This window comes from Myotis nattereri (genome assembly GCF_964212035.1).
Source record: "Myotis nattereri genome assembly, chromosome: 7".
NCBI classification, from domain to species: domain Eukaryota; kingdom Metazoa; phylum Chordata; class Mammalia; order Chiroptera; family Vespertilionidae; genus Myotis; species Myotis nattereri.
In genome coordinates, this window is record NC_138082.1 from 46,585,605 (window position 1) to 46,612,146 (window position 26,542).

Below are 26,542 nucleotides of genomic sequence, written 5' to 3' on the forward strand. Positions count from 1 at the left end.
TTTGCAGGCCAGAAGGGAGTGGCAAGAAATATTCAAAGTGATGAATACCAAGAATCTACAACCAAAATTACTTTATCCAGCAAAGCTATCATTCAGAATTGAAGGTCAGATAAAGAGCTTCACAGATAAGGAAAAGCTAAAGGAGTTCATCACCACCAAACCAATATTATATGAAATGCTGAAAGGTAAGAAGAAAGAAGAAGAAAGAAGAAGAAAGAAGGAAGGAAGGAAGGAAGGGAGGGAGGGAGGGAGGGAGGGAGGAGGAGGAGGAGGAGGAGGAGGAGGAGGAGGAGAAGAAGAAAGAAGAAGAAGAAGAAGAAGAAGAAGAAGAAGAAGAAGAAGAAGAAGAAGAAGAAGAAGAAGAAGAAGAGGAAGAAGAAGGAGGTAAAGATACAAATTATGAACAACAAATACACATCTATCAACAAGTGAATCTAAAAATTAAGTGAATAAATAATCTGATGAACAGAATGAACTGGTGATTATAATAGAATCAGGGGCATTGAAAGGGAGTGGACTGACTGTTCTTGGGGGGGACGGGGGATGGGGGATGCGGGAAGAGACTGGACAAAAATCGTGCACCTATGGATGAAGACAGTGGGTGGGGAGTGAGGGCAGAGGGTGGGGTGGGAACTGGGAGGAGGGGAGTTATGGGGGGAAAAAAGAGGAACAAATGTAATAATCTGAACAATAAAGATTTAATTTAAAAAAAAAGAAGAAAAAAAAGAAATGAATTGTGCCTAAAAGTATGAAGCAACCATCTTCAGATATTATTTATTCATTTATTTACTGTAGAAATTGGGGGCATGCAAAAGTAGAAGAGGATTCTTTGCTTTTATCAGACTCTCCAAGAGGTTGTTGGATGGTTGGTTGGTGTGTTCATTTACTCAAGTTTTTGAGGGGCACTTATTATATATTAGATATTGTTCTAGACCCGGAGGCTCTTCAGAGCATAAAAAAATAGGAATAAAGACCTTTACGAAACTTACATTCTAATGAAGGCCAGAAAAGACAAATATTAAACAAATAAAATACAGAGTGTGTAAAATGGTGTAAATTCTCTGCAGAAAAAATGAGCAAAGATGGGGGTCAGGAAGTGTTGTGGGGGTGTACCAGAAAGGTCACACTGATTAATGCCATTTCAACATGATACATTCATTTTCTAAAACTTTCATAATCTAAAAATTATCAACCCACAGAGAAGACATTTTTAAAAAACATATATTTCTGTATTTTTACAGTTACTATTTTGGCTACTTTGCAGCAATATAATTAAAAGAAAAGACAGCCCTAGCTGGTTTGGCTCAGTGGATAGAGCGTTGGCCTGGAGACTGGAGGGTCCCGGGTTCGATTCTAGTCAAGGGCACATGCTCGGGTTGCAGGCTCGATCCCCAGCAGGGGGTGTGCAGGAGTCAGCTGATCAATGATTCTCTCTCATCACTGATGTTTCTATATCTCCCTCTCCCTTCCTCTCTGAAATCAATAAATATATATTTTAAAAAAATAAAATAAAAGCAACAACAGAAAAATAAATGCCTAACAAAAAATCGTTTCTCACACTATGATGCTAGGACATAGGAGTATTTTTAAATTGAGTTACTTGAAGTGAAAATGTTAGTATCTTACAATCTCTTTTGAGCAATTACTGCTTTATCTATACTGTCTTTCTTTTAATATTCAAGAAACCATTTCTCTGTAGTGTTATAAGGTCAAGGATCTCAGTGCATGTGCTTGTAAGATAATACAAGTACTGCATAACTCTAATGTAATGAGGGAAGAGCTAAAATGTCAAAAAGAAAGTGGGACTTGAAGAGAGATGTCAGCTGTCCTCTAAAATCAGAAGACTTATTATAAGACATAGGAACCCTCTTACTCTAAAGCAGGTAGAGTTACTCAGACACAGATACAGCCTCTGCCATGAGAAGAACCCCAATCCACCTTTACTAAGTCTATTCAGGAAAATTACAGGAGCATCTGATGGGGTATAAGAAAAAAAAAAAATCATAATATAAAAAGAATTCAAACACCACTTATATGAAACAAACTTTAAAATCCCTCCCAACTGTATTTAAGACGTGATATTGATGACATTAATAGTTAATGTCACCTAGGAAATGTCTTGAAACTGGATTGTGGTGATGACTGCACAACTCCCTACTTAAATTTACTGAAAGACACTGAATTGTGTATTTACAGTGAATTAATTTTATGGTCTGCACATTACACCTCAATCAAGTTGGGGAAAAAAGTTAACAAAAAGTCTGGCTGGCATGGCTCAGTGGTTGAGCATCGATCTATGAACCAGGAGGTTACAGTTTGATTTCTGGTCAGGGCACATGCCTGGTTGGGGCTCAATCCCCAGTGTGGGGTGCGCAGGAGGCACCGATCAATGATTCTCTTTCATCATTGATTTTTCTATCGCCCTCTCCTTACTCTCTGAAATCAATAAAAATATACTGGGGAAAAAAAACAACAAAGAGTAGGGTTGGGAAGATATGTCACCATACTGATAACAAATGAAGCTGGATAGTGAGGGTTTGTTATACTATTCTACCCACTTCTGAGTTAAATTTTTAATTATAAGAAATTAAAATTTAAAAATTCATCTAGAAAAACACTTCTTTAGGGAAAAAAACAAAGATTCTAAAAAGAGCTTTGATTTGCCTAGGGGACCACTCCAGAGACTATACTCTTGACCTTAAGTGTATCTTGCTGGGCTGTTTTAAATCCATTCCAGAACATGTAAGCAAATATTGAATACAAATAGCTCAAGAATAAAAAGTACTAAGGAAATAAAACTAAACCATGTCAGTATTTAATTCACTTACTCAATATTTGAGTACATAATATACTCTAGGTATAGTATTATGAAGGAAGAAAACCAAAAAACAGAAGATTTTTAAAAAAGGAAAGAAAAAAATAAACTCTACCAACATATCAAGTTAAGAACTATATTATGTGACCAAGCAATTCCATAAAAACTTGTACTCAAATGTTCATAGCAATACTATTAATAGTAGCCAAAAAGTAGAAATAATTTAAAAAGTCCCTCAACTGATGAATAAACAAAATGTGGAATATCAATCCAATGGGATAATATTTAGCCATAAAAAGGGACGAAGTTTTAATATATGCTATGACATGAATGAATCTTAAAAACATTATTCAAAGTGAAAGAAGCCAATCACAGGAAACTGCACATACCTATCTATATATATAAAAGCCAAGTGACTGGAACGACAGGTCACTATGACACACACTGCGGCCGGCCAACCTCCCTCGGCCCCTCCCCACAGCTGGACCCCACCCATGCACGAATTCGTACACCGGGCCCCTAGTATTATATGAAAGGCCTAGATTAGACAAATCCATAGAAAGAAAGTAGATCAGTAACTGCCTAGGCCAAGCGAGGAGGGGGCACGTTGGGGAAAAATAGGAAGTGACTGATAATGGGTACAGAGTCTCTTTTGGGGTAATAAAATTTTTCTAAAATTGACTTGAGGTGATGATTAAACAACTCTGCAAATAAACTCACCACCCCCTCCCTGAAATGTATATTTTTAATGGACGAATTGTTCAGTATGTGAATTAGATTTTGATAAAGCTGTTAAAAAAATAACAACACGCCCTAACAGGTTTGGCTCAGTGGATAGAGCATCGGCCTGCGGACTCAAGGGTCCCAGGTTCAATTCCAGTTGAGGGCATGTGCCTTGGTTGCGGGCATATACCCAGTGGGGCGTGTGCGGGAGGCGGCTGATCGATGTTTCTCTCTCATTGATGTTTCTCTCTCATCGATGTTTCTGACTCTCTATCCCTCTCCCTTTCTCTCTGTAAAAAAATCAATAAAATGTATTTAAAAAAAATAACATCACAAAAACAAACAGGGACTATATGTATTACGTAGAACAAGTAATAAAGGAAAGGAGACAGACACATGTTTCCCGAGCAAGACTGAGCCCCTAGGAAAGGAATACATGGTATCCTGCTCACTTTTGTATCCCCAGTGTTTACCACTTCAGGGATATGCAACATCTGTTGAATAAACAGAGCAATTAAACAGAATTTCAAGGTAGAGTCTGGCTCTACAACTTGTACAATATTAAGAGAAGCCCAAAGTCAGAACTATATTGAGAAGAAGTTTAAATGCTATATTGAGAACTATATTGAGAAGAAGTGTCAAACGCATGGTGATTTAGTACTAAGTTTCACAGACAGGGCCTGTCAATACAGAGCATATTTACAGTTTTCAAAGTATACTGGCATTGATTTTTTAAAATTGTGTAGCCTGAGACAGAAAAGAGTATCAGGTCAAACAAAGTGAAAAACAAAATACATTTTTCTGTATACCTGTGCTGAGAACATTAGTGATAGCTGGTGCAGTTGAGCTAATAGAAAGTCCTGACAGACTCTGTTCAATTTCTGTGGTTCCAGGTGGTGACAAAGATGGGGGATTAACCGAGGACAGCTGGACCTTCCGGAAAAAAAAGAAGTAGAAAGAAAAAATATTACTCAAGTGTATTTACAAGAAAATATAAATATTGACTCTCACCGGTCCTACAGATTTTTTGATCATATACTGTCAAATATGTTAACCCAGCACTGCTGCCTTCTGGGATTCCTTCCTAATGTTGGTATATGCCAAGGACCATGCACTGTAACTACCTTCCCATCCTGTCACTTCCAGTCTCTTGACACACGGCATCTACCTTTTTACACACACAGTTATAGCTACTTCCACACTAGGAGTAGATTCTATCCTCCTCATTCCAGGCCATCCAAAAATCACGTTACTCAACCCTTATATCACCACTGCTTTCTTCTTTGAGTTCTCAGCCAATTTTTGTTTTAAATTTTCATTGGTCATGGAAGAAATCAGATGGAAGTCTTAAAACCATGATAAATTCCTTAGACATTTCTCAAGATGCCTCACCTCATAAGTCCACCTTATCTTTTTTCATCAATGAATGAATGTGGCAGCCAGATCTCTACCTTCCAGCAAGAGAAAATGAATGAGTCTATATGGATTCTATACAGATGGGTGGATAGGTAGTTTTACCTCTGAATACTCCATTTCTGCTAGCTCCAATGCCTTCTAGCACATTTCAACATAACTTATAATATAGTAGCCCTTTTCCCTAGTTGCTATTTCATCCTCTGTCTTCAGACTGTCCTAGAGGCTCATCTGGTTAGGGGCAGCAGATATGGGCAGGGGAGTCTGAACATATAACTACGCTGCTCTGGCCATAAGCCAATGGTGGGGATGAGAAGGAAGCGGAGGTTATACTTCTTCAGAGCTCCTCTTCACTTTCTCTAGAATCTGGTCAAAATGTGTACCATAAAATGACAGTGGTAGCAGCCTATTCTTTACAACTGTAGCATTTTCTTTTTTGATGTTTGGTTTTGAATTAGTTGTGTAGACAAGAGTTAATCGTTCTGTGAGGCCTGCTTAGGATACAGTTTAAAGGCCTTTCATCCTGTCCAAATATCTCTTATTCCTTAAAAAGCTTCATTTTGATCCTGTAATAGTCCCCACACACTTAGCGTTCTTTGCTTTCCCAGTCAAGTTTCTTGAAATAATAAACACCAGCTATCATCACTTAATCATTCACCATTCACCCCCGATCTCCCTTTTTCTTAAAGCTTTGTTCTCCCCCTGAACCTCTCGTGAGCTTCCTTTCTCTGCCCATCCATTTAAATACTAGAAATGTTCAAGATTCCAATGTCAGTCCTTCGACTCACTCAGAGGCCAATCCCTTGACAATTTTTATTAATGCTCATTGGGTGAAATTACCCTCTCTTTTCTGATGATTCCCAAATCTATATCTCTAGCCTTGTCTTCTTTCTTAAAATCCAGACCTGTAGAATATCCAAATGTATATTCAAATTCAGCATGGTCAATACTTAACTCATCATCTACCCTACAACAATTAGTGCTACCACCACATACATCAACACTCAAGTCATTTTGGTGGAAACTTTATGATATAATCATATAGTAAAGTTATCTTACCTCTGTAAACCCATCTTTAAGAGGAGTAATAGGTGTACCAGTCATCTGTCCTGGAAGAGATATTTTCTTTCCTTCTTCAAAGGGGCGTGTAGGTATTCGATGTAAATAACCATATCCAATGCCACATCCTAGGCTATGAAAAAAATATATTTTTAAAAGTTACTGTTATCAGTCATAGCTTGCATTTCATTGAGGTTTTGAAATATAAAAACACATTTCCATTCTTTTAAATAATGTCATCTTATCAGAGGCTCCCCTGACCACCCTCTTATGAAATACCACCCTTTTTGCCACCATGGGCATTACCCTTACTCTATTTTTCTTCAAGTATTTATTACCATCCAACACACCATACACTATTTTCTGTCTCCTTAATAAAATGTTAAAGTTCTTGAGGGCAGAGACCTTGTTTTGTTTAATGCCTTGAGCAGTTCCTGACACATGGCAGACACTTAATAATTATTTGCTGAATGAATGCCATAGTCTTTGCACAGAAGAGCTCCAAGCACTTCTGTATGATGATGTAATTTACACATCTCATAGTTCTATTTCAAAACATAACAAAAATCAATCCAAATTAATCCAGACTCCAATTCATCCTTTTACTTTTACCAGAGGCCATCTTTTTTTTTTTAAAAGGGGAAAATGATGATTTTTTAAAAATATATTTTATTGATTTTTTACAGAGATGAAGGGAGAGGGAGAGATAGAAACATCGATGAGATAGAAACATCGATCAGCTGCCTCCTGCACACTCTCTACTGGGGATGTGCCCACAACCAAGATACATGCCCTTGACTGGAATCGAACCTGGGACCCTTGAGTCCGCAGGCTGACGCTCTATCCACTGGACCAAACTGATTAGGGCGAGGCCATCTTTTTAATGATATGATTACATTGCTTCTTTCCATAGTCTATGGGCCTCCCAATATTTATTTTTCCTTCTTCCTTTTGGAGAATTATTTCTCTGCTGTTGTGTGCCATACGGGTGTGACTATCAATCAGAAGGCCTCTCCTGCCCAAACCAAGGAGTTGCTAATGACCAAAGCCAATCCATCTCTCCTGCCCATGGCTACAAATCTTGGGATTGACAGAAAACCAAAAACATTCATCCCTTCAGTAGAATACTGATGAAATTGCCAAAGCCCTTCCGTTCTAAATTCCTAGAGGTGTTCTGAGTTCTATCCTTCCCAAGTCTGATTCTTTAACTGTTTCTTTGATTATAAGAGTGATTCCCCAACAATAAAGTCATGTCTGCTTAGCAGCAGTTCTCAACCTGTGGGTAGCGACCCCTTTGGGGGTCGAACGACCCTTTCACAGGGGTCGCCTAAGACCATCGGAAAACACATATATAATTACATATTGTTTTTGTGATTAATCACTATGCTTTAATTATGTTTAATCTGTAACAATGAAATTGGGGGTCACCACAACATGAGGAACTGCATTAAAGGGTTGCAGCATTAGGAAGGTTGAGAACCACTGGCTTACAGCAATGACAGTTGGTTTCTACTGTTTGGAACCAAAGAGCCCCCACCGATACAATATCATCGTCCCACTGACCAAAGTATATACAAATTTCCTGACCACGGTATTTAAGGCCCATCACAATCAGGTTCCAACTGTTTCTATCGTGATTGCTTTTTTTTTTTTTTAAATATATTTTATTGATTTTTTACAGAGACAGAGGGAGAGGGATAGAGAGTTAGAAACATCAATGAGAGAGGAACATCGACCAGCTGCCTCCTGCACAACTCCCACTGGGGATGTGCCTACAACCAAGGTACATGCCCCTGACCGGAACTGAACCTGGGACCCTTCAGTCCGCAGGCCGATGCTCTATCCACTGAGCCAAACCGGTTTGGCTATCGTGATTGCTTTTATTTCCCAAACTACTTGACACTTTCTGAGTAGGCCAGGCAGATATGTCTGTGCCTCCCCCCGCCAAGGCATTTATTATTTCTGCGTATTACCACCACCAAAAGCTGGGAGAGCAGGCAGTGGCCAACTTAAGCTTTTCCTTATCCAAATCTGATTTCACAATGATGCTTCACATTACAAAATTACTTGTTCCTGCTCTCACTTTTTTCCCCCTTCCTTCTACCAGCAAAACTGCAATTCTCACTGAACTGGATCTCAGATAAATTTGAAGGGAATAAAATTAAATAATTTACACTGATCGATAGTAGCCTTTCCGAGGTAGTTACATTTTAAAACAAGGTGCTTATTAATCAAAATAACTAAGTGGTGATAGTCACTTGAAGGCAACAGCAAGACATTCTGCGAACTTAAAGCTAGCCCAAGAATGAAACTAAGAGAAATATGCTGTAATGAATGAAATGTGGACAGCCTCAGAGGAGGGAATAAAAACCAGAAGCAGACACATGACAAATGAGAGTAGACTCAGGAAAATGGTATGTGTGGGCCTGTTTAAAGCAATGGCTGATCAATGGTAGTAAGTCATGTCAAAAGAAAAAATGTCTTCCAAAGAAAAGGAGTAATTGCCAGTGTCTAGAAAAGAAGGGCTCTAAGAACAAGAATGTAGCATTGTAATTAAAAATCAAAGAAATAGTGATGACTTCCCCATCTGCAGAATCTCTTCCTTGCAGGTTGATTCTATGCTTACCAAGCAATCTTGTGGTACTTATCGGACCTAAGTATTCTAACTGGAGAACCTATTAGTTTCTTTTGTAAACTGGAAATTTGCCATTCTAATAAAATACAGCAGCTTCCTTAAAAATTTAGTTTTATGTGGCAGTCCCTCTGAAATTAGTTGACTTTGAATGTCTTAAGATCATATTCTGTGGCTATAAACCTGGACAATGAACTATGACAACTTAATCAAGTACTGCTTCAGGCGGGCCAGATTCTTAAAATGAGAGCTCTATCTCATTTTCTCAAATTGCAACAACTTAGCATTCTGATGGCAACATACACTCTCAGGTAGTGTGGATAAAGGTAATAGTGTGAGCAAATAGAGGTTTTTCTCTGCCTGCATCAACTAAGTCATCCTGTTCCCAGCAAATGGCAGAACTTTTACAAAACACTTGGAAGTTTCCAAACCCTAAGCTTTCCTATAATAATTACTATCCTATCTAATAAAAGAGAAACATGGTAATTGGTGTACGACCGCTACCCTTCCCAATGGCTAATCAGCGAGATATGCAAATTAACTGCCAGCCAAGATGGCGGCCGGCAGCCAGGCAGCTTAAAGCGAACATGAATGAGGCTTGCTTGCTTCAGTGATGGCGGACTCCAACATTCCCCGCCTGCCTTTCCGGCCTCTGAGCTGGCAGTCTGAAACATTGTTACAAATATAGAAGCTAAACAAAACCCCAGAAACCTGCTTTCAGCGAGCCGGGATCTCAGAGCTAGAGTTCATACAGAGTTTCGATTATAGAACACAAACAAACCAGATACCTGCTTTCAGCAGCAGAGGCCTCAGGGCTGGAGCCAGGGCTATAGCTGGCCCAGAATAAAAAAGAAAAAAAAAGAAAAAAAGGAGCGGTTGGGAGCTTCAGTCACCAACCAGCCTGAAAACAGCCCTCTGCCCCTCACCCAGACTGGCCAGGCACTCCAGTGGGTACCCCCACCCTGAAGGGTGTGTGACCAGCTGCAAACAGCCATCATCCCCTCACCCAGGCTGGCCAGGCACCCCAGTGGGGACCCCCACCCTGATCCAGGACACCCTTCAGGGCAAACCAGCCGGCCCCCACCCGTGCACCAGGCCTCTATGCTATATAGTAAAAGGGTAATATGCCTCCCAGCACCGGGATCAGCGGAGCAGCAAGGCCTCCTGGCACTGGGATCAGCGTGACAGGGGGCAGCTCCCAAACCCCCTGATCGGCCCTGCTCTGTGTGTGACAGGGGGCAGGGCCACAACCATCCCCCCCACGGGCCCTCTCTGTGTGTGACGGGGTAGAGCCATAACCTCCCCATCAGCCCTGCCCTGAGTGTGACAGTGGCGGCGCCCCAACCCCCTGATTGGCCCTGCTCTGTGGGTGATAGAGGGCGGCGCCCCAACCCCCTGATCCGCCCTGCTCTGTGCGTGACAGGGGGGAGCTCCCCAACCCCCTGATGGGCCCTGCTCTGTGCATGACAGGGTACGGAGCCCCAACTCCCCTGATGGGCCCTGCTCTGTGCATGACAGGGGGTGGCGCCGCAACCTCCCCATCGACCCTGCCTTGAGTGTGACAGGGGGCGGTGCCCCAACCCCCCAATTGGCCCTACCCTGAGAGTGACTGAGGGTGGCATCGCGACCTCCCGATCTGCCCTGCTCTGTGCATGACAGGGGGCTGCGCCCCAACTCCCCAATCGGCCCTGCTCTGAGCCCGACCAGGGGCTTCACCTAGGGATTGGGCCTGCCCTCTGCCACCCGGGAGCAGGCCTAAGCCAGCAGGTCGTTATCTCCCGAGGGGTCCCAGACTGCGAGAGGGCACCGGCCAGGCTGAGAGACCCCGCCTTCCCCCCCGAGTGCACAAATTTTTGTGCACCGGGCCTCTAGTCCTATATAATTAAAGGCTAATATGCAAATAGACTGAACGGCATAGCAACAACCAGTCACTATGACGTGCACTGACCACCAGGGGGTCCGCACAGAACATGGCGGATGTCGACAGCAGGGGGCAGAGTGCAGAACATGGTGGGCGTCGGCCGTGGTGGGATGGTGGACCAGTGAGTGGGGGCGTCAGACCAAGGCAGGGTGCCGGTCGCTGTCATCAGGGAGAGCCTCTGGTAGTTACTGAAAACTTTTTGTTCCCATGCGCCATGGTACTGGTCGGCATTTGCACCTGCTGCCGGCGCTACCGCTTGCACCCACTGCCAGTGCCCGGCGCCGTCCCAATTGCCCCTGTGGGGTTCTCCACCTCCCCCTGCTCCTGAGGGGCGATCGGGGCAGCAGCCGCCCCATTCGCACCCACTACTGGCACCGGCACCAATGGCTCTATACCTTCAGTGGGTTTGAGTGGGGTTGGCACCATCATTGTGTGGGAGCAGCAGCGGCGGGAATGGCACTGCCGGCAGACAGGGAACTGGGGGCCAAGGTAGTAGGGGCCGGGAGAGGGCATGGAGGATGGGCTCAGACCCGTCCCTGTGCCCACTGCAGCCTCGTGGCCCACAGTTCCTTTCAAGGTGCACGAATTTGAGCACTGGGCCCCTAGTGATTAATAATTCTTCAAATTAAAAAAGGCTTAGAACTTTCAAAATATTGAAAAATTTGTACAATTTAAGCAACAGCTGAAAGAACTAAAAAAAGCAATGTAAATCAGCATGCTTTGCTTTAGCTTTTTGAAATTAGGGAACTGACTTGATAACCAGTCCAAGAAAACTGATTTTTATAAAAGCTGTTTACATGCTTGGCTTGATCCTCTTTCTAAATTGAGTTTTATGGCCGAAACCGGTTTGGCTCAGTGGATAGAGCGTCAGCCTGCGGACTGAGAGGTCCCGGGTTCGATTCCGGTCAAGGGCATGTACCTGGGTTGTGGGCACATCCCCGGTGGGGGATGTGCAAGAGGCAGCTGATCAATGTTTCTCTCTCATCGATGTTTCTAACTCTATCTCTCTCCCTTCCTCTCTGTGAAAAATCAATAAAATATATTAAAAATAAATAAATAAATAAATTGAGTTTTATGGTTATTGCAATTTTGTCTAATTCTTGGTTGAAATCAGCCTATCTATTTCTGAAAGCCAACAGTTTCCACAAATTCTAAGAAATCTTCCCAGCAGCTAGAGAAAGTTACACTGTATTGTCCCATTGTTGAAGAGGGGAATTAGGAAAATAAAATAAAACTGAACTATTTGATTAAAATAACAAAACAAAAAAAGGCTATTAGCTCTTAGGTCAGTAAAAAAAAAAAAAAAAAAAAAAGGACTATAGTCTATATACCGGTCTTCCTAAATATGTACTTTAAAAGAAGAATTATTGCTCGGCCAGTATGGCTTGGTAGTTGAGCTTCGACCCATGAACCAAGAGGTCCCAGGTTCAACCCCCAAAAGGGGGACATGCAGGAGGCAGCTAGCTAATCCATGTTCCTCTCTCATTGATGTTCCTCTCTCTCTAGCCCTCTCCTTCCCTATCTCTCTTAAAAAAAAAATTAAAATTAAAAAAAAAATTAAACATTTTTTAAAATGAATTTAGGTTCAATATTCTAGATCAGGGGTGGGGAACATCTGGCCTACAGGCCATATAAGGCTCTCGAAATCAATTGGTCTGGCCCTGCCAAGGCAACCACAGGCGGGAATCAAAATTCAATAAATCTAGGAGCTTTGTTCATAGCAACATAAATTTATATTAAGTGAATTATATTCAATGAATGATGTTATAAATATCCAAATGGCCCTTGGAAGAAAAAAGGTCCCCCACCACTGTTCTAGGTCAACGCTTTCCTTTTTTCAAAAGAAGTCTTATAATAAAGCAATAACTTATCTTTTTTCAAGAGGTGTCTTATAATAAAGCACTAATAAAAGACAGACATGCAAATTGACCTTACCTTTGCTACGCCTTAAGCCATGCCCACCAGCCAATCAGAGGAACCATATGCAAATTAACCCAACCAAGATGGTGGCCAGCAGCCACAGAGCTGGAGCAAGCAAGAGGCTTGGTTGCCCCAATGATGGAGGAATCCAAGCTTCCCGGCTCTGAGCTCCACTCAAAGCAACAAAGTTTCAATTATAGAAGACAAATAAACCCCAGATACCTGCTTTCAGCTGGCTGTGGCCACGGAGCTGGAGCAAGCAGGAGGCTTCCCTCCTGCCCACCCTGGCTGGCTTTGAGCTCCTCTCAAGGCTACAAAGTTTCAATTATAGAAGGTAAATAAATCCCAGAATTAAAAAAAGAAAAAGAAAAAAAGGAGAGGCTGGGAGCTTCCGTCACCAGGGGGCATGGCCAGCCTGAAAACAGTCATCAGCCCCTCACCCAGGCTGGCCAAACCTCCATGGGGTGAGGGTCCTCACTGGGGGGGGGGGGGCTTGACCAGCCTGCGAACAGCCATCAGCCCCTCACCCAGGCTGGCCAGGCACCCCAGTGGGGAACCCCACTCTCAAGGGGGTGTGACCAGCTGTAAATAACCATCAGCCTCTCACCCAGGCTGGCTAGGCACCCCAGCAGGACCCCCACCCTGATCCGGGACACCCTTCAGGGCAAACCAGCCAGCCCTCATCCGTGCACCAGGTCTCTATCCTATATAATAAAAGGGTAATATGCAAACTGACCCTAATGGCAGAACGACTGGAAATGACTGGTCACTATGACACACACTGACCACCAGGGGGCAGACGCTCAATGCCGGAGCTGCCCCCTGGTGGTCAGTGTGCTCCCACAGGGGGAGCTCTGCTCAGCCACAAGCCAGGCTGATGGCTGCCAGTACAGCGGTGGTGGTGGGAGCCTCTCCCGCCTCCTCAGCAGCACTAAGGATGTCCAACTGCAGCTTAGGACTGCTCCCCGCTGGCAAGTGGACATCCCCCGAGGGCTGCTGGCTGCCAGAGGGATGTCTGACTGCCAGCTTGGGCCCGATCCCCCCAGGGAGTGGGCCTAAGCCAGCAGGTGGACATCCTCCAAGGGGTCCCAGACTGCAAGAGGGCATAGGCTAGGCTGAGGGACACTCCCCCCCCCCCCCCCCGCCCAGTGCACCAATTTTTGTGCACCGGGCCTCTAGTTTCCAAATGAAAACCATCAATTTTTACAACACCTCTAAGTTTAAGCAGTTATAATTTAATCTAAAAATGACCTTACCTGCCTTCTCCACCCCATGCAGAATTTGGTGTAATAATCACTTCTCGACAGTTATCAGTGTCTGTATTATACACATAAAGTTTCAATGGTTTTGTTTCATGTGTTTCAATAAGGCTGAACAGATCTTCAGACTGCAAAAGCATCACAGGAGAAAAATATTTTTATGTTACTGAACTTTAGAACAGTGAGTCTCAAACCTGGCTAATATCAGAATAGTAACCTGGAAACTTTAAAAAACACACACACACAACCTTGCTGGGTGGCTAAGTTGGTTGGAGAATCGTCCCGTACACCAAAAGGTTGTGGGTTTGATTTCCAGTCAGGGCACATACCTAGATTGAGGGTTTGATCCCCAGTCGGGGCACATACAGGAGGCAACCAATTCATGTTTCTCTCTCACATCAATATTAATGTCTCTCTCTCTCTTTCTCTATATCTAAAATCAATAAACATATCCTCAGGTAAGGATGAAAAAATGAAACACATACACACAGATTGTGGGCCTTGCCCCAAACATAAACATCATTTCTTAAAACTGATACTCAAACAAGGTTTAATTTAATATATGACCTATTTACTACATGCAAAGCCTATGTCCACTTTCATAAGATCTAGTCAGCAATTTTAGTAAAACACTTCTACACACAAATCCTATGTATTCTGCCTTTGCTCTCTATGAGTAAGACCTGATTATCTGGGCACCTTATTTTTTCTCTCATTTTTTGATTTAGCAATATATACTTTCACTAGCTATCAGGCAAGGAAAAGGATTAAGAGAGCTGAGCCAATTTTGTGACCTCTTAGGAAGAGAAGATGAAAATCAATAACCAAAATGAGGATTTGATTTAGCCTTGAGGTACATAAAAGATTTTTAAAAAAATATATTTTATTGATTTTTTACAGAGGAAGGGAGAGGGACAGAGAGTTAGAAACATCGATGAGAGAGAAACATCGATCAGCTGCCTCCTGCACACCCCCTACTGGGGATGTGCCCACAACCAAGGTACATGCCCTTAACTGGAATTGAACCCGGGACCCCTCAGTCCGCAGGTCGACGCTCCATCCACTGAGCCAAACCAGTCAGGGCCATAAGAGATTTTTATATGCCATACACAAAATCTGTGCAACTGCAACACAGTATGCATTTTCCCCCATAGCTATACTAATGAGACACCTCCCAGATGTTCTGTTTAACTCCCTGGCATAAGTGATCTTGACCGGCAAAGACCCAAATTTCAACTCTAATTGCAAAGTATGCACATATACTTCTGAACTTAAACATTAATAAGAAAATGTTACACAGTTTTCTTTAATAAACAAACTAATTACCTCATTCATGACAGTATCTGCTCCAATGATATAATCACTGTGAGGTCTAAGACCTGCCCGTGCTGCTGGAGAATTTGATTCTACTTCCTATGGTGACACAAAAACACAGCCCAAAATTAATATACATAAAATAATCTTCCAAATTTTATAGCTCACAGTCCTTAATTATAGTGATTAAAAACCCCTACATTTGTAATTGTCTTGTTATGTCACATAATCTTTAATATTTAAAATACTTCTATAGCTATCTCCTCTAACATTTCTTCTCATAACAGATAAATCATTATTTGCTTCTCTTCCTCATCTCATGCATTTAAAAAATAACCTGTATTTTAACAGCAATGAATTCTGATTTTCAAGAACTAAAATAGCCTAATAATAATAATATCCCTACAAGCTCAACCAAATTGGAAATCACCACTGATAAAAAACCTTTCTACACTACTTCTTAAACTGCAAGTAGCAGCTTACAAGTGATACGTACCAACACATGCCAAACGTTTTCATTTGCCCCATCAAAGCTGCAGAAACGAATGCTCACTCCCAACAAGCCCTGGCCACCCCACATGTTACTTGGTGTGACTGAGGTCTCTCGCAGCTCCAGTGTTTTACTACTGTAGATAAGCATTTTTACAGGCTTTTCAACATTTGCTTTCAGTAGATCCTTAAGAGTATCATTGTCTTTATTCTGTGAACACATAAAATTATTTTTCTTAATAAATAAAAATGTAATGTTAACTATCTTAGTTTAAGCATCCTATGGCCTACTGGAGTAATATTAATCAACACAAAGCATTCTATGGGAAAAGGTTTCATTAACATCCCAAAGTTCCTCCAAGTAAAATAATATTAAGAAGTTAAGAACAATTCTTGTTAGCAACAACTTCTGACTTTTTTCTAATAGCTAACTACAGATTATGGAATTTGCAACCCAACATGGATTGAAGTGATCTAGGGCTTCAGTGATAAAACCCCAAAAATATTCCATAAGAAGTCATATTACTAACAGGATTGGTATGACTTTGGTTTTAAAATCTAAAACGTTTGCTGGCATTGAAGTTTAATTTTGGATTCTACTCCTAAATATAAAGTTTATTTATTTAATAGGAACTGGCAGGAAAAAGAAAATGGAAGCAGTATGTTAAATATTTCATTACATAAATGAATAAAGGCCATTATGTAGAAGATGTTGGTAAGTAATAAAAACAACACTTCTGTGAAAAAAATAAGCCAACCAAGTAGCCACTGTCATAAGAATTTCCTTTGCTGAAATTATACAATTCCCTCCCTACAGGGCTTTATTATAAGTAAACTGAAAGCAACTTATAAAAAGTAGTTTTAATTCTGCATTTTTGGAACACATCTATCTGGTTCTAGTAACATTACTTATATACACAAGAAAACTGACAAATTGAGAGTCATTTGTCAATAACCTACAAAAGTTTGACATCTTTAAAAAAAGCAAATGTTTTAATATTATTTTTTTCTGCATAAAAACATTTAAATATTTAAAATTTAAAGTCTCCAGTGATTTTAATCCCCTAAAATAATTGCTGGAGTGTCAAGTATATTATTTTATATTTCACATTTTCATACGTTTACTAACAATTAATTTTACAAACTGGTAACACACTTTGTAACTAATGAATAAACACCAGTCCCATATAATCTGAAAAATTCCATTTTCAAAAGATACAAAATACTACACACGAAGGTACAAAAAGCTGAACTTACTAATCTTGAACCATTAATAGAAACAATAAAATCAAAGAATGGTTCCAGTCCAGCTCTATGTCCTGGGGAATTTTCTTGTACCTGTAAAAACAAAAATGCCAATATGAAAAATACAAAGCTTAATTAAAAATTGTAAGTAAAATTTTAATACCCATTTCTTCTGTAAAACTAGATTAATTTTATCAATAAAAATTTATAGCTACACACTAGTTCTCTCATTTCTCTTCATCTATTCCAGAAAATAAATACCCTTGTAGCTTCCTAAATTCTACCCCTTCTTTACGTTCACCTCCTGATTGAGGCTTTCCCTCTGATTCTATTAACATCACTTTCTACTTTTTGGAGGCAAGTTGCGGGGCAATCCTCCGAGCATTTAGCACATGACACAACAGATAGTAATTTATTACAACTAAGTGACAAATTCAAATTAATTTTGGGAGCATTTGTTCCATAACTACTACTAGCAAGGAACAATTCAATTACTAGTTAAAACTAATATAGGATCATAGTGGCTGGTGTCAAAACATTTATAATCTGTGGAGAAACAGGCAAGAAGAGAAAGGGGAGACAGAGGACATATAGGCCTCTAATAACTGTGCTACAAGACCAAAAAAAGTAAGAGTTAAATGTAGATATAAAGCTCTAAAAGAAAGACTAATTCTAATTGAAGAAACTTCACACACACACACACACACACACACACACACACACACACACTTGAACTGTACTTTAAAAAGGAGGTAGAACTTTCAAAGGTGAAAATGAACAAGGGGATAAGGACATCTGAAAGTTGAAGAAATGATATGAGTAAAAACCCTAAAGGAGTCTGAAAAATGAGGATGATAACATAGTATAGCTAGACAACAGGGTGGTGTGGGATAGAAATACAGAATTATAGGTTTTGAAAATCAGAAGTCCTCTAATACAAGAAAAGGTCTGTGGGTGGTGTCAGGGAACACTGCCACTACTGAAATGATATGCTACATTTTCTATGAATCAGCAGTTTTCATCAGATTCTCAAAGGATTTCTCCATGACACAAATAAAGTGTTGAAAGCACTTAAAAGAATTTTGGGCAATTCATTTATTTTACAGGTGAAAAAAAACCATTTTGTTGCTTGTCTACAGGCCATAGCTGGCTAGTGGTAGAGGTGAAACTCAAAAGTACATTTTACAACTGTTAATCCAATAAGGAGGCTGCTGGAAAGAGTGCAGCCAAATTTATAGAGGACTTTAAGTGAAAGAGTAGGACTATTTAGCTTCTCAACAACTCAACTGTTTAGCACCCAACTTTGAAATGGATTAAAATTACCTATTAAATTTTCTGAAATTGAAATAATAAAATTAGTAGCTGGTAGTATTAGTAATATGACAAGCAAAAAAGTTAATATAACCCACTTTGCATCTCTCTATAATCCTATCTAATAAAGAGGGGATATGCTAATTTACTCTTATGCCGTTGCAAAGATGGCAGTGCCCAGTCCCCTCAGCCCCACCAGGGCGCCTGCCTCCAGAGTCCCCCAGTCCTCTCAGCTTCCCAGATGCCGTCCTCTCAGCTTCCCAGATGCCCAGGGCTGGCCTGAGGCACAGGCAAGTCTCAGATGGCGGCTACTTAGCCGCCCAGGGCTGGTCTGAGGCGTAGGTAACCAGGGCCAGCCGAGGCTTGCGCTGCTGGCAGTGGCAGCAGCAGAGGTATGATGGGGCGTCGCCTTCCCCTGATCGCTGGGTCGCCTCCCGCCCCTGAGGGCTCCGGAACTGTGAGAAGGGGCAGGCCGCCTGAGGGACATCCCCCCCTCCAGTGCATGAATTTTCATGCACTGAGCCTCTAGTATTTTCATAATGTTTTAAGGAATTGTTATTCTGCTTTGATGTTATTAAATACTATCAAATCTATCCTGTGAAAACAAAGTTTGAATTGATATTTGTAGGCTGATTTTCTCTAACCGTCTAAAGAGTTTTAATAGTCAATTCTGAGGCAAAGCAAATAACAGATACATACATTCATCCATACATAAATCTGTAGCTATTTACACAGTAACAAATCATTTTAATGCTTTCAAAATTGAACACAGATTGTTTCCAGAATATGTCCCTTTAATATCTGACTTCTTGGATTAGTATTACCTTTATTTAAAGCCAAATTATACTATTATTGCCTCTGAAGAAGTAAAACTAAATTTTTTCCCATTTGTCACAATAAGGAATAGTTAGTTGTCCATTATAAAGATGCTTCAATGTTTAATTTAGTAAAACTGTTTGATTTTGCTTTATGCAAATTACCCTGCAAATGTGAGACTTAATCATTTTTTAAATTAAGTAAGTTAAATTACCAAAGGGATTTAAAAGTGTTACCTTTAATAAAAATAGTCAATATATATTTGTTTAGTTTCTGTATACTCAAGTTTTCTTAAATGGGGGCTATTATAGTCTGCATACAGGGTGGGGCAAAAATTGGTTTACAGTTGTGAGTACATGAAATGAAGTTTATTCCTATATTATTATTAATCAATTAGTAGAGGCCTGGAGCACAAAATTCATGCACTGGGAGGTGGGGGTCCCCTTTGCCTGCCTGCAGCGGAGGCGGGAAAGGCTCCCGCCACCGCTGGTGTATTCACCAGCTGTAAGCCCAGCTTCTGGCTGAGTGGCTGCATTGAGCGTTTGCTCCCTGATGGTCAGTGCGTGTCATAGCAACCGGTCGTTCCACTGTTCGGTCTATTTGCATGTTAACCTTTTATTATGTAGGAGGATTGTATAACTTTCTATATGAACAACTGTTAACCCTTTGCCCCACCCTGTACTGTCAAGCAAACTGTCTAGAACCCAAAATGGCAGATAGATTTCTCCTCAAATGGCAACTCTGCAAAGGAAAATGGTGGCAGCTTGGACCTATGAGGCAAAGAAAAGTGAAGTCAAGTCACAGCTGGCTGGGAAAAAAAGAGTCAAAGATCTGCCACGTGTGAAATGCCTGTCTATTAGGATCTTATCAATTAGGTGCAAAATGCTTCAGGTGTGAAGATAATTAGCATAAGCCCTAGAACAGTGGTTCTCAACCTTGGCTGCACATTAGAATCACCTGGGAATCTTTTTAAAATCCTGATTTCTGGGCCTCATCCTCCGGAAAGTCTGTTTCTCTGTTAAAAGAAATGAGAATTTGTTAACATGCAAATCAACCGAACAGTTTCTTTGTTAAAAGAAACATAATTTCCAGAGGATGAGGGCCAGAAATCAGGATTTTAAAAAGATTCCCAGGTGATTCTAATGTGCAGCCAAGGTTGAGAACCACTGCCCCAGAAGCTCCTCAGAGTGAAGTTTCTCATTTAATAGGGCTCATTATCTAATAATTCTATTTTATCTAGAAACTAACATGTCCACTGATCAATTTCACACTTCTCCACTGAGGCTGACAAAAGTTTACCTTTTTGTTAAAAAAGGCTAAAGACAATGCTTTTTGTAATGTCATCACCAACTGAGAAAGTTGGTCTCACATACAGAATCTTATCATGCCACCTTTCAAGTATAAAGTTTTACTACCATTTGTTTGAAATGCAAAGTCTTCAATACCAGTAGGGCTATTATTCCCCATAACTCAAAAAAGATTCAATAACTAATTTTGAATTCTAAAATAAATAATATTTCTCTAGCTCTATTTTTTCATTTTCATTTGCTACAAACATCAATCTCCTCTCTGTTTCTAATGGACCTTGAAATTAATTTCTTTCCTAAATTTATTTATATCATTAGTACCAGCACAATTCTAGTATTTAGGTATCTTAATTACTGCTAAGAAGCCAGCAGAGGGAGCCCTAGGAAATGCTCTCTTGACCCTAATACACTTAAAGGAGATTTCCTACTTTTCATAGCATGGAAAATAAGATCTACAACACAGCAAATGAAACATCCACACAGGTAAATTTCTCTGGCAATATTATTCATTGATAAGAATCACTTAGCCATCTAATCTCTCAAACACAGATTCCCACTTCAATACATTTTGTCCCCTATGAGATCTGATTATTTATCGTGTTTCCTTCAAACCATCTTAATTAAATATGTACACACATGGTCATGCAGGCTACTTAGCACTTATTATTGGGCCAAATATCACAAATTTAAGATGAAGAGGTTAAATTTAAATAATTAAGATTTTGCAAGATTTTAAAAAATGTACCATGAGTCCTGGCTGGTTTGGCTCAGTGGATAGAGTGTCAGCTTGCGTACTAAAGGGTCCCAGGTTCAGTTCTGGTCAAGGGCACATGCCTGGGTTGGGGGCTCGATCCCCAGTAGGGGGAGTGCAGGAGGCAGCCAATCAATGATTCTCTCTCATCATTGATGTTTCTCTCTCCTTTTTCCTTCCTCTTTGAAATCAATAAAAATATATATTCTGGGGGAAAAATGTACAGTGAAAAGATAATAGAGGTAGACTGACTTGGTTTTGAGGCATGGTTTTGCCTACTTTTTAGTAGCGTAGCTGAGGAAAGTTTATCTTTATGGGCTTCAGTTTTCTCATCTGCAAGTAAGGGATAATGTCATCTACTTTACAAGAATATTGTAGTGACTGAATGAGTGTAAGTTTATGAAATGCTTAGCTAAGTTTCTGACATATGACAGGAGTCCTACAAATCTGAAGCTATTCTTTTTAACTTTTTAGTCACCACCTGAGGGCAAATCTTTATAACCAACTAATCCTGGACACTACATTACTTTTCTAACCATGTATTAATTATCTCTCACCCATTAAAAAACACAAAAAGCCTGCTAGGAAGGGAAGAGAAATAATTTTTTAAATGTTGTTTCTCAAAAATCAATTCTGGATGGATGATGGATCTAAAGATCAAAGGTAAAACAAAAACGCTTTTAGAGAAAAACACAGAACATCTTTGAGATCTTCAAGTATGAAGCCTTCTTAAATGGGACACAAAAAACTACTAACTATAAACTAAAAAAATTGATAAGGTAAATTATACTAAAACTACAAACTTCTGCTAGTCAAAAGATAATTAAGTAGAAAATACACATTCAACAAAGGACAAACTTAGAATACTGCAAATCAGTAAGAAAGATAGACAATAAAACCACAATGAGATACCACTTCATATCTACAAGAATGGCTAACATAAAAAAGACAATAATGAGGCTGGACAATAAATAATGTGGAGAAACTGGAACCCGCATACATTGATGGTGGAAGTGTAAAATGGTGCAGCCACTGTGTAAAAGTTTGGCAATTCCTCAAAATGCTAAACACAGTAATCATATGACCCAGCAATTCCACTCCTAGATATATAACCAAAAGAAATGAAAACATGTCCATGTAAAACTTGTACACAAATTTCATAGCTGCATTATTCATAAAAGCCAGAAAATGGAAACTCAGCTGATATTCCTCAGCTAAAGAACAGATAAACAAATTGAGGAATACCCATAAAATGGAATATAACTTGGCAATAAAAAAGGAACCAAGTATTGATAGATGTTACAACATGAATGAACCTTGAAAGCATTATACTAAGTGAAAGAAGCCAGTCATAAAAACCATATATTGTATGATTCCATTGAAATATCCAGAAAAGGCAAATCCATAGAAAAATAAAGTTGATTCGTGGCTGCCAAGGGCTGAGAGTAGGAAGGAGGGAGAGTAACTGCTAATAGGAAGAAAGTTTCTTTCTCAGGTGATAAAAAGGTTCTGGAATTAGATACTAGTTATGGTTGTACAACTCTGTGAATATACTACAAAAACCACTGAACTGTATACTTCAAAAAGTTGGATTTAATGACATATAAATTAAATCTCAATAAAGCTGCTAAAAATGGAGAAAACATTTTAGCAGACACTAAACAAAAGAGGATACAAAGTGGCCAATAAATATGAAAATGTGCTCAACTTCAATAGTCATCAAGGAAATGCAAATTAAAACCACAATGCCATACCACTACACACCTATCAGAATGGTCAAAATAAAAAAAGATAGAAAATACTAAGTATTAATGAGGATATGGAACTATCAGAAACCTGATGGTGGGAATGTTAAATTAGTCAGTGACTTGGCAATATCCATTAATACTGAAATATGCACACCTTTGACCAAAAATTCCACTCTTTAGTATATCCAATAGAAATGGGTATACATGTTCTCCAATACATACAGTATAATGGTTCACAGCAGTACTATTTGTAACAGTGCCAAACTAAACAGCAGAATAGATAATTTTTGGTATATGCAGCAGAATTAAGTTTTTGACTTTCTCACCTCACTTTCTGATCCTCAGTCATTAGAAAGTTTTATCAGATTTAGCCTGAATCTGTGTACAGATCAAATAGTTCTATACTGGCTGCTTTCCAGGGAAACATCCATCTCTTCTCCTGGGATCAAAAGTATAACACTTTATACTAGACTAGAGGCTCGGTGCACAAAAATTTGTGCACTCGGGGGGGGGGGGGGGGGGAAGGCGGGGTCCCTCAGACTGGCCTGTGCCCTCTCGCAGTCTGGGACCCCTCGGGAGATAACGCCCTGCTGGCTTAGGTCTGCTCCCGGGTGGCAGAGGGCAGGCCCAATCCCTAGGTGCAGCCCCTGGTCAGGCTCAGAGCAGGGCGGATTGGGAGACTGCAATGCCACCCTCAGTCACGCTCAGGGTAGGGCCGATTGGGGGGTTGGGGCACTGCCCCCTGTCACGCACAGAGCAGGGCCCATCAAGGGGGTTGGGGCTCCGTACACTGTCATGCACAGAGCAGGGCCCATCAGGGGGTTGGGGAGCTCCCCCCTGTCACGCACAGAGCAGGGCCCATCAGGGGGTTGAGGAGCTCCCCCCTGTCATGCACAGAGCAGGGCCGATAAGGGAGTTGGGGCACCGCGCCCTGTCACACACAGAGCAGGGCGGATCAGGGGGTTGGGGCACCGCCCTCTATCACCCACAGAGCAGGGCCGATCAGGGGGTTGGGGCGCCGCCACTCTCACACTCAGGGCAGGGCCGATGGGGAGGTTATGGCTCTACCCTGTCACACACAGAGCAGGGCCCGTGGAGCGAGGGTTGGGGCGCCGCACACTGTCACACACAGAGCCGCAGGGCGATTAGGGGGTTGGGGAGCTCCCCGCTATCAGGCACAGAGCAGGGCTGATCAGGAGGTTGGGGCGCCTTCCCCTGTCATGAACAGAGCAGGGCGGATAGGGAGGTTGTGGCCCTGCCCCCTGTCACACACAGAGCAGCAGGGCGATCAGGGGGTTTGGGCGCTGCCCCCTGTCACGCTGATCCCGGTGCCGGAAGGCCTCTCGGCTCCGCTGATCCCGGTACTGGGAGGCCTCGCGGCTCCACTGATCCTGGTGCTGGGAGGCACATTACCCTTTTACTATATAGAATAGAGGCCTGGTGCACGGGTGGGGCTGGCTGGTTTGCCCTGAAGGGTGTCCTGGATCAGGATGGGGGTCCCCAGTGGGGTGCCTGGCCAGTCTGGGTGAGGGGCTGAGGGCTGTTTTCAGGCCGACTGAAGCTCCCAACTGCTCCTTTTTTTCTTTTTTATTCTGGGCCAGCTTTAGCTCTGGCTCCAGCTCTGAGGCTTCTGCTGCTGAAAGAAGGTATCTGGTTTGTTTCGGTTCTATAATCGAAACAATGTATAACTCCAGCTCTGAGATCCCGGGCTCGCTGAAAGCAGGTTTCTGGGGTTTTGTTTAGCTTCTATATTTGTTACAATGTTTCTTAAACTGCAGGCTCAGATGCCGGCAAAGCAGGTTGGGGAACATTGGTTTCCTCCGTCACTGAAGCAAGCAAGCCTCATGTTAGTTTCAAGCTGCCTGGCTGTCGGCCGCCATCTTGGCTGGCAGTTAATTTGCATATCGCCCTGATTAGCCAATGGGAAGGGTAGCGGTCATACGCCAATTACCATGTTTCTCTTTTATTAGATAGGATTAGGGGCCCGGTGCACGAAAATTCGTGCACTGGAGGGGGGGGGGTCTCTCAGCCCAGCCTGTCCTCTCTCACAGTCCAGGAGCCCTCAGGGGATGTCCTAAGCCACAGTCTGGCCTCCTTCTTTGGGAGGCGACTGGGCAGATCAGGGGAAGGCGCTGCCCCCATCACCCCACTGCTGCTGCCACTGCCAGCCCTCCTTGGCCCTTGCAGCCGCGGCTTTGTCTGGAAGGACATTCGGAAGACATCGGGTCTAATTAGCACATTACCCCATATTAGTATAGATCTGGGTCATATCTTGACTTGAGGGAGAGAGGGACAACAGGGTTGAAGGGAAGAAGAGTTTGGGGGAGGCGGGAGAAGGGGCGGCAGTACTCTCCTAACTGCATTAGTTTATTTATGAGGAATACAGAACTGCTACCTTAAAGTAACAAAGGAAATTACAAGACTACTTTCAGAACATGGATATTACCATAATAGGTATTTTATAAGGTGATATACAAAAATACAATTGCCCAAATTTCTGGCTGGTATATGAATTACCTTAAGTTTTCTAACCATGGAGATGTTTCCATAAAACTGGCTCAGTGGAATGTGTCTTCTCTGCACCATCAATTGCTTCCTCCCACATAAAAGGTAGGTAAATCCCTTTGAAGGACTTTCTGTCTACACCATCATCTTCTCTAGCTCTCAATTTAATGTTAACACTCTCACCTCTGCACTGTTCTTAAAAACCGTAGAGATGTTAAAAAAGACTATAAAAATAAAACAATCAAGTAACAACTAAATGAGGATTCATTTAAACTAGACACATAAAATGATAGGAAAAGATTTGGAAATGTGATGTAATAAAAATAAACTCTAAATCTTTCAGAGTTATAAAAGATACACTTTTGGAGTCAATGAGCTCTTCCACATCTGAAAAGGGCCAGTTTCCCAATTTGTGACTTGACACAAAAGTGTAGTAAATAATTTTTTAGTAGACTAAAAGAGTTCAAGCCTCCCTGCTAAAACATTATTCTCAACTAGAGGCCTGATGCATGAAATTTGTGCAAGAGTAGGCCTTCCATCCCCCAGCTGCCGGCACTGGCTTCTCTCTAGCACCCAGGACCCGGGCTTCCCTTGCAGCCCTGGCTTCGTCTAAAGTACATCCAGTCTAATTAGCATATTATGCTTTTATTATTACAGATGTTCTACCAAAGTAACTCAAAGAGCACATTCTCCTGACACTCAACCCATGATGTAACTTGTAACATATGAAGCAATTTGAAATAATTCTAATAGTAACTAAAAGGAAATAAAAACCCATTATTACATAGCAGCTTCCTAGAAAAAATCCATATAATTAGTAAAAAGATGTCAAAAGTAAAGTTTGCTCCAAAAGAATAAAAAACTCTGACAACCTGTTGCCTCATTTTATACTATTCAATGTTTATATAATTAGACAATATTAAAATTCAATAATTTTGGAAAATGTACATTTTAAGTGAAATCAAAGGTAGGATTTAAGGTTGTAGATATGTACTTATAACAACAAAAGAATCGAAAAATTAAATGCCCAACATCAGAAGGTGCTGTTTAACCCAACTATGGTACAAGAGACTACTCTGAAGCTAAGTGAAACAGGAGGTAGATCTATGTGCTGCTATGGAAAGATTGCCAAGATGGGTTATCAAATGAGAAGACCAAGGTAACAGTCTGATGCCAACAGTTATAAAAGGGGGGTGGGAGAGAAGAATAAAAGGGAGGAGGGTGTAGCAAACATTATCTATAGCCCTGGGCGGTTTTGCTCAGAGGTTGCGGGTTTGATTCCTGGTCAAGGACATATATCTGGTTTGCAGGTTC

The 26,542-nt window shown here is 41.3% G+C and overlaps 1 protein-coding gene across 1 annotated transcript in view; it reads right to left on the reverse strand.

Moving 5' to 3' along the window:
- Nucleotides 1-26,542, reverse strand: part of GORASP2 (golgi reassembly stacking protein 2) — a 40,377-nt gene that overhangs the window by 9,664 nt on the left and 4,171 nt on the right. The window contains exons 2-7 of the mRNA XM_081095443.1: nt 16,803-16,883; nt 15,553-15,756; nt 15,069-15,155; nt 13,740-13,870; nt 6,011-6,143; nt 4,348-4,471 (exon numbers count right to left, since the gene is read on the reverse strand). Coding sequence (XP_080951569.1) covers nt 4,348-4,471; nt 6,011-6,143; nt 13,740-13,870; nt 15,069-15,155; nt 15,553-15,756; nt 16,803-16,883 — 760 coding nt within the window. The remainder of the gene's footprint in view (nt 1-4,347; nt 4,472-6,010; nt 6,144-13,739; nt 13,871-15,068; nt 15,156-15,552; nt 15,757-16,802; nt 16,884-26,542) is intronic.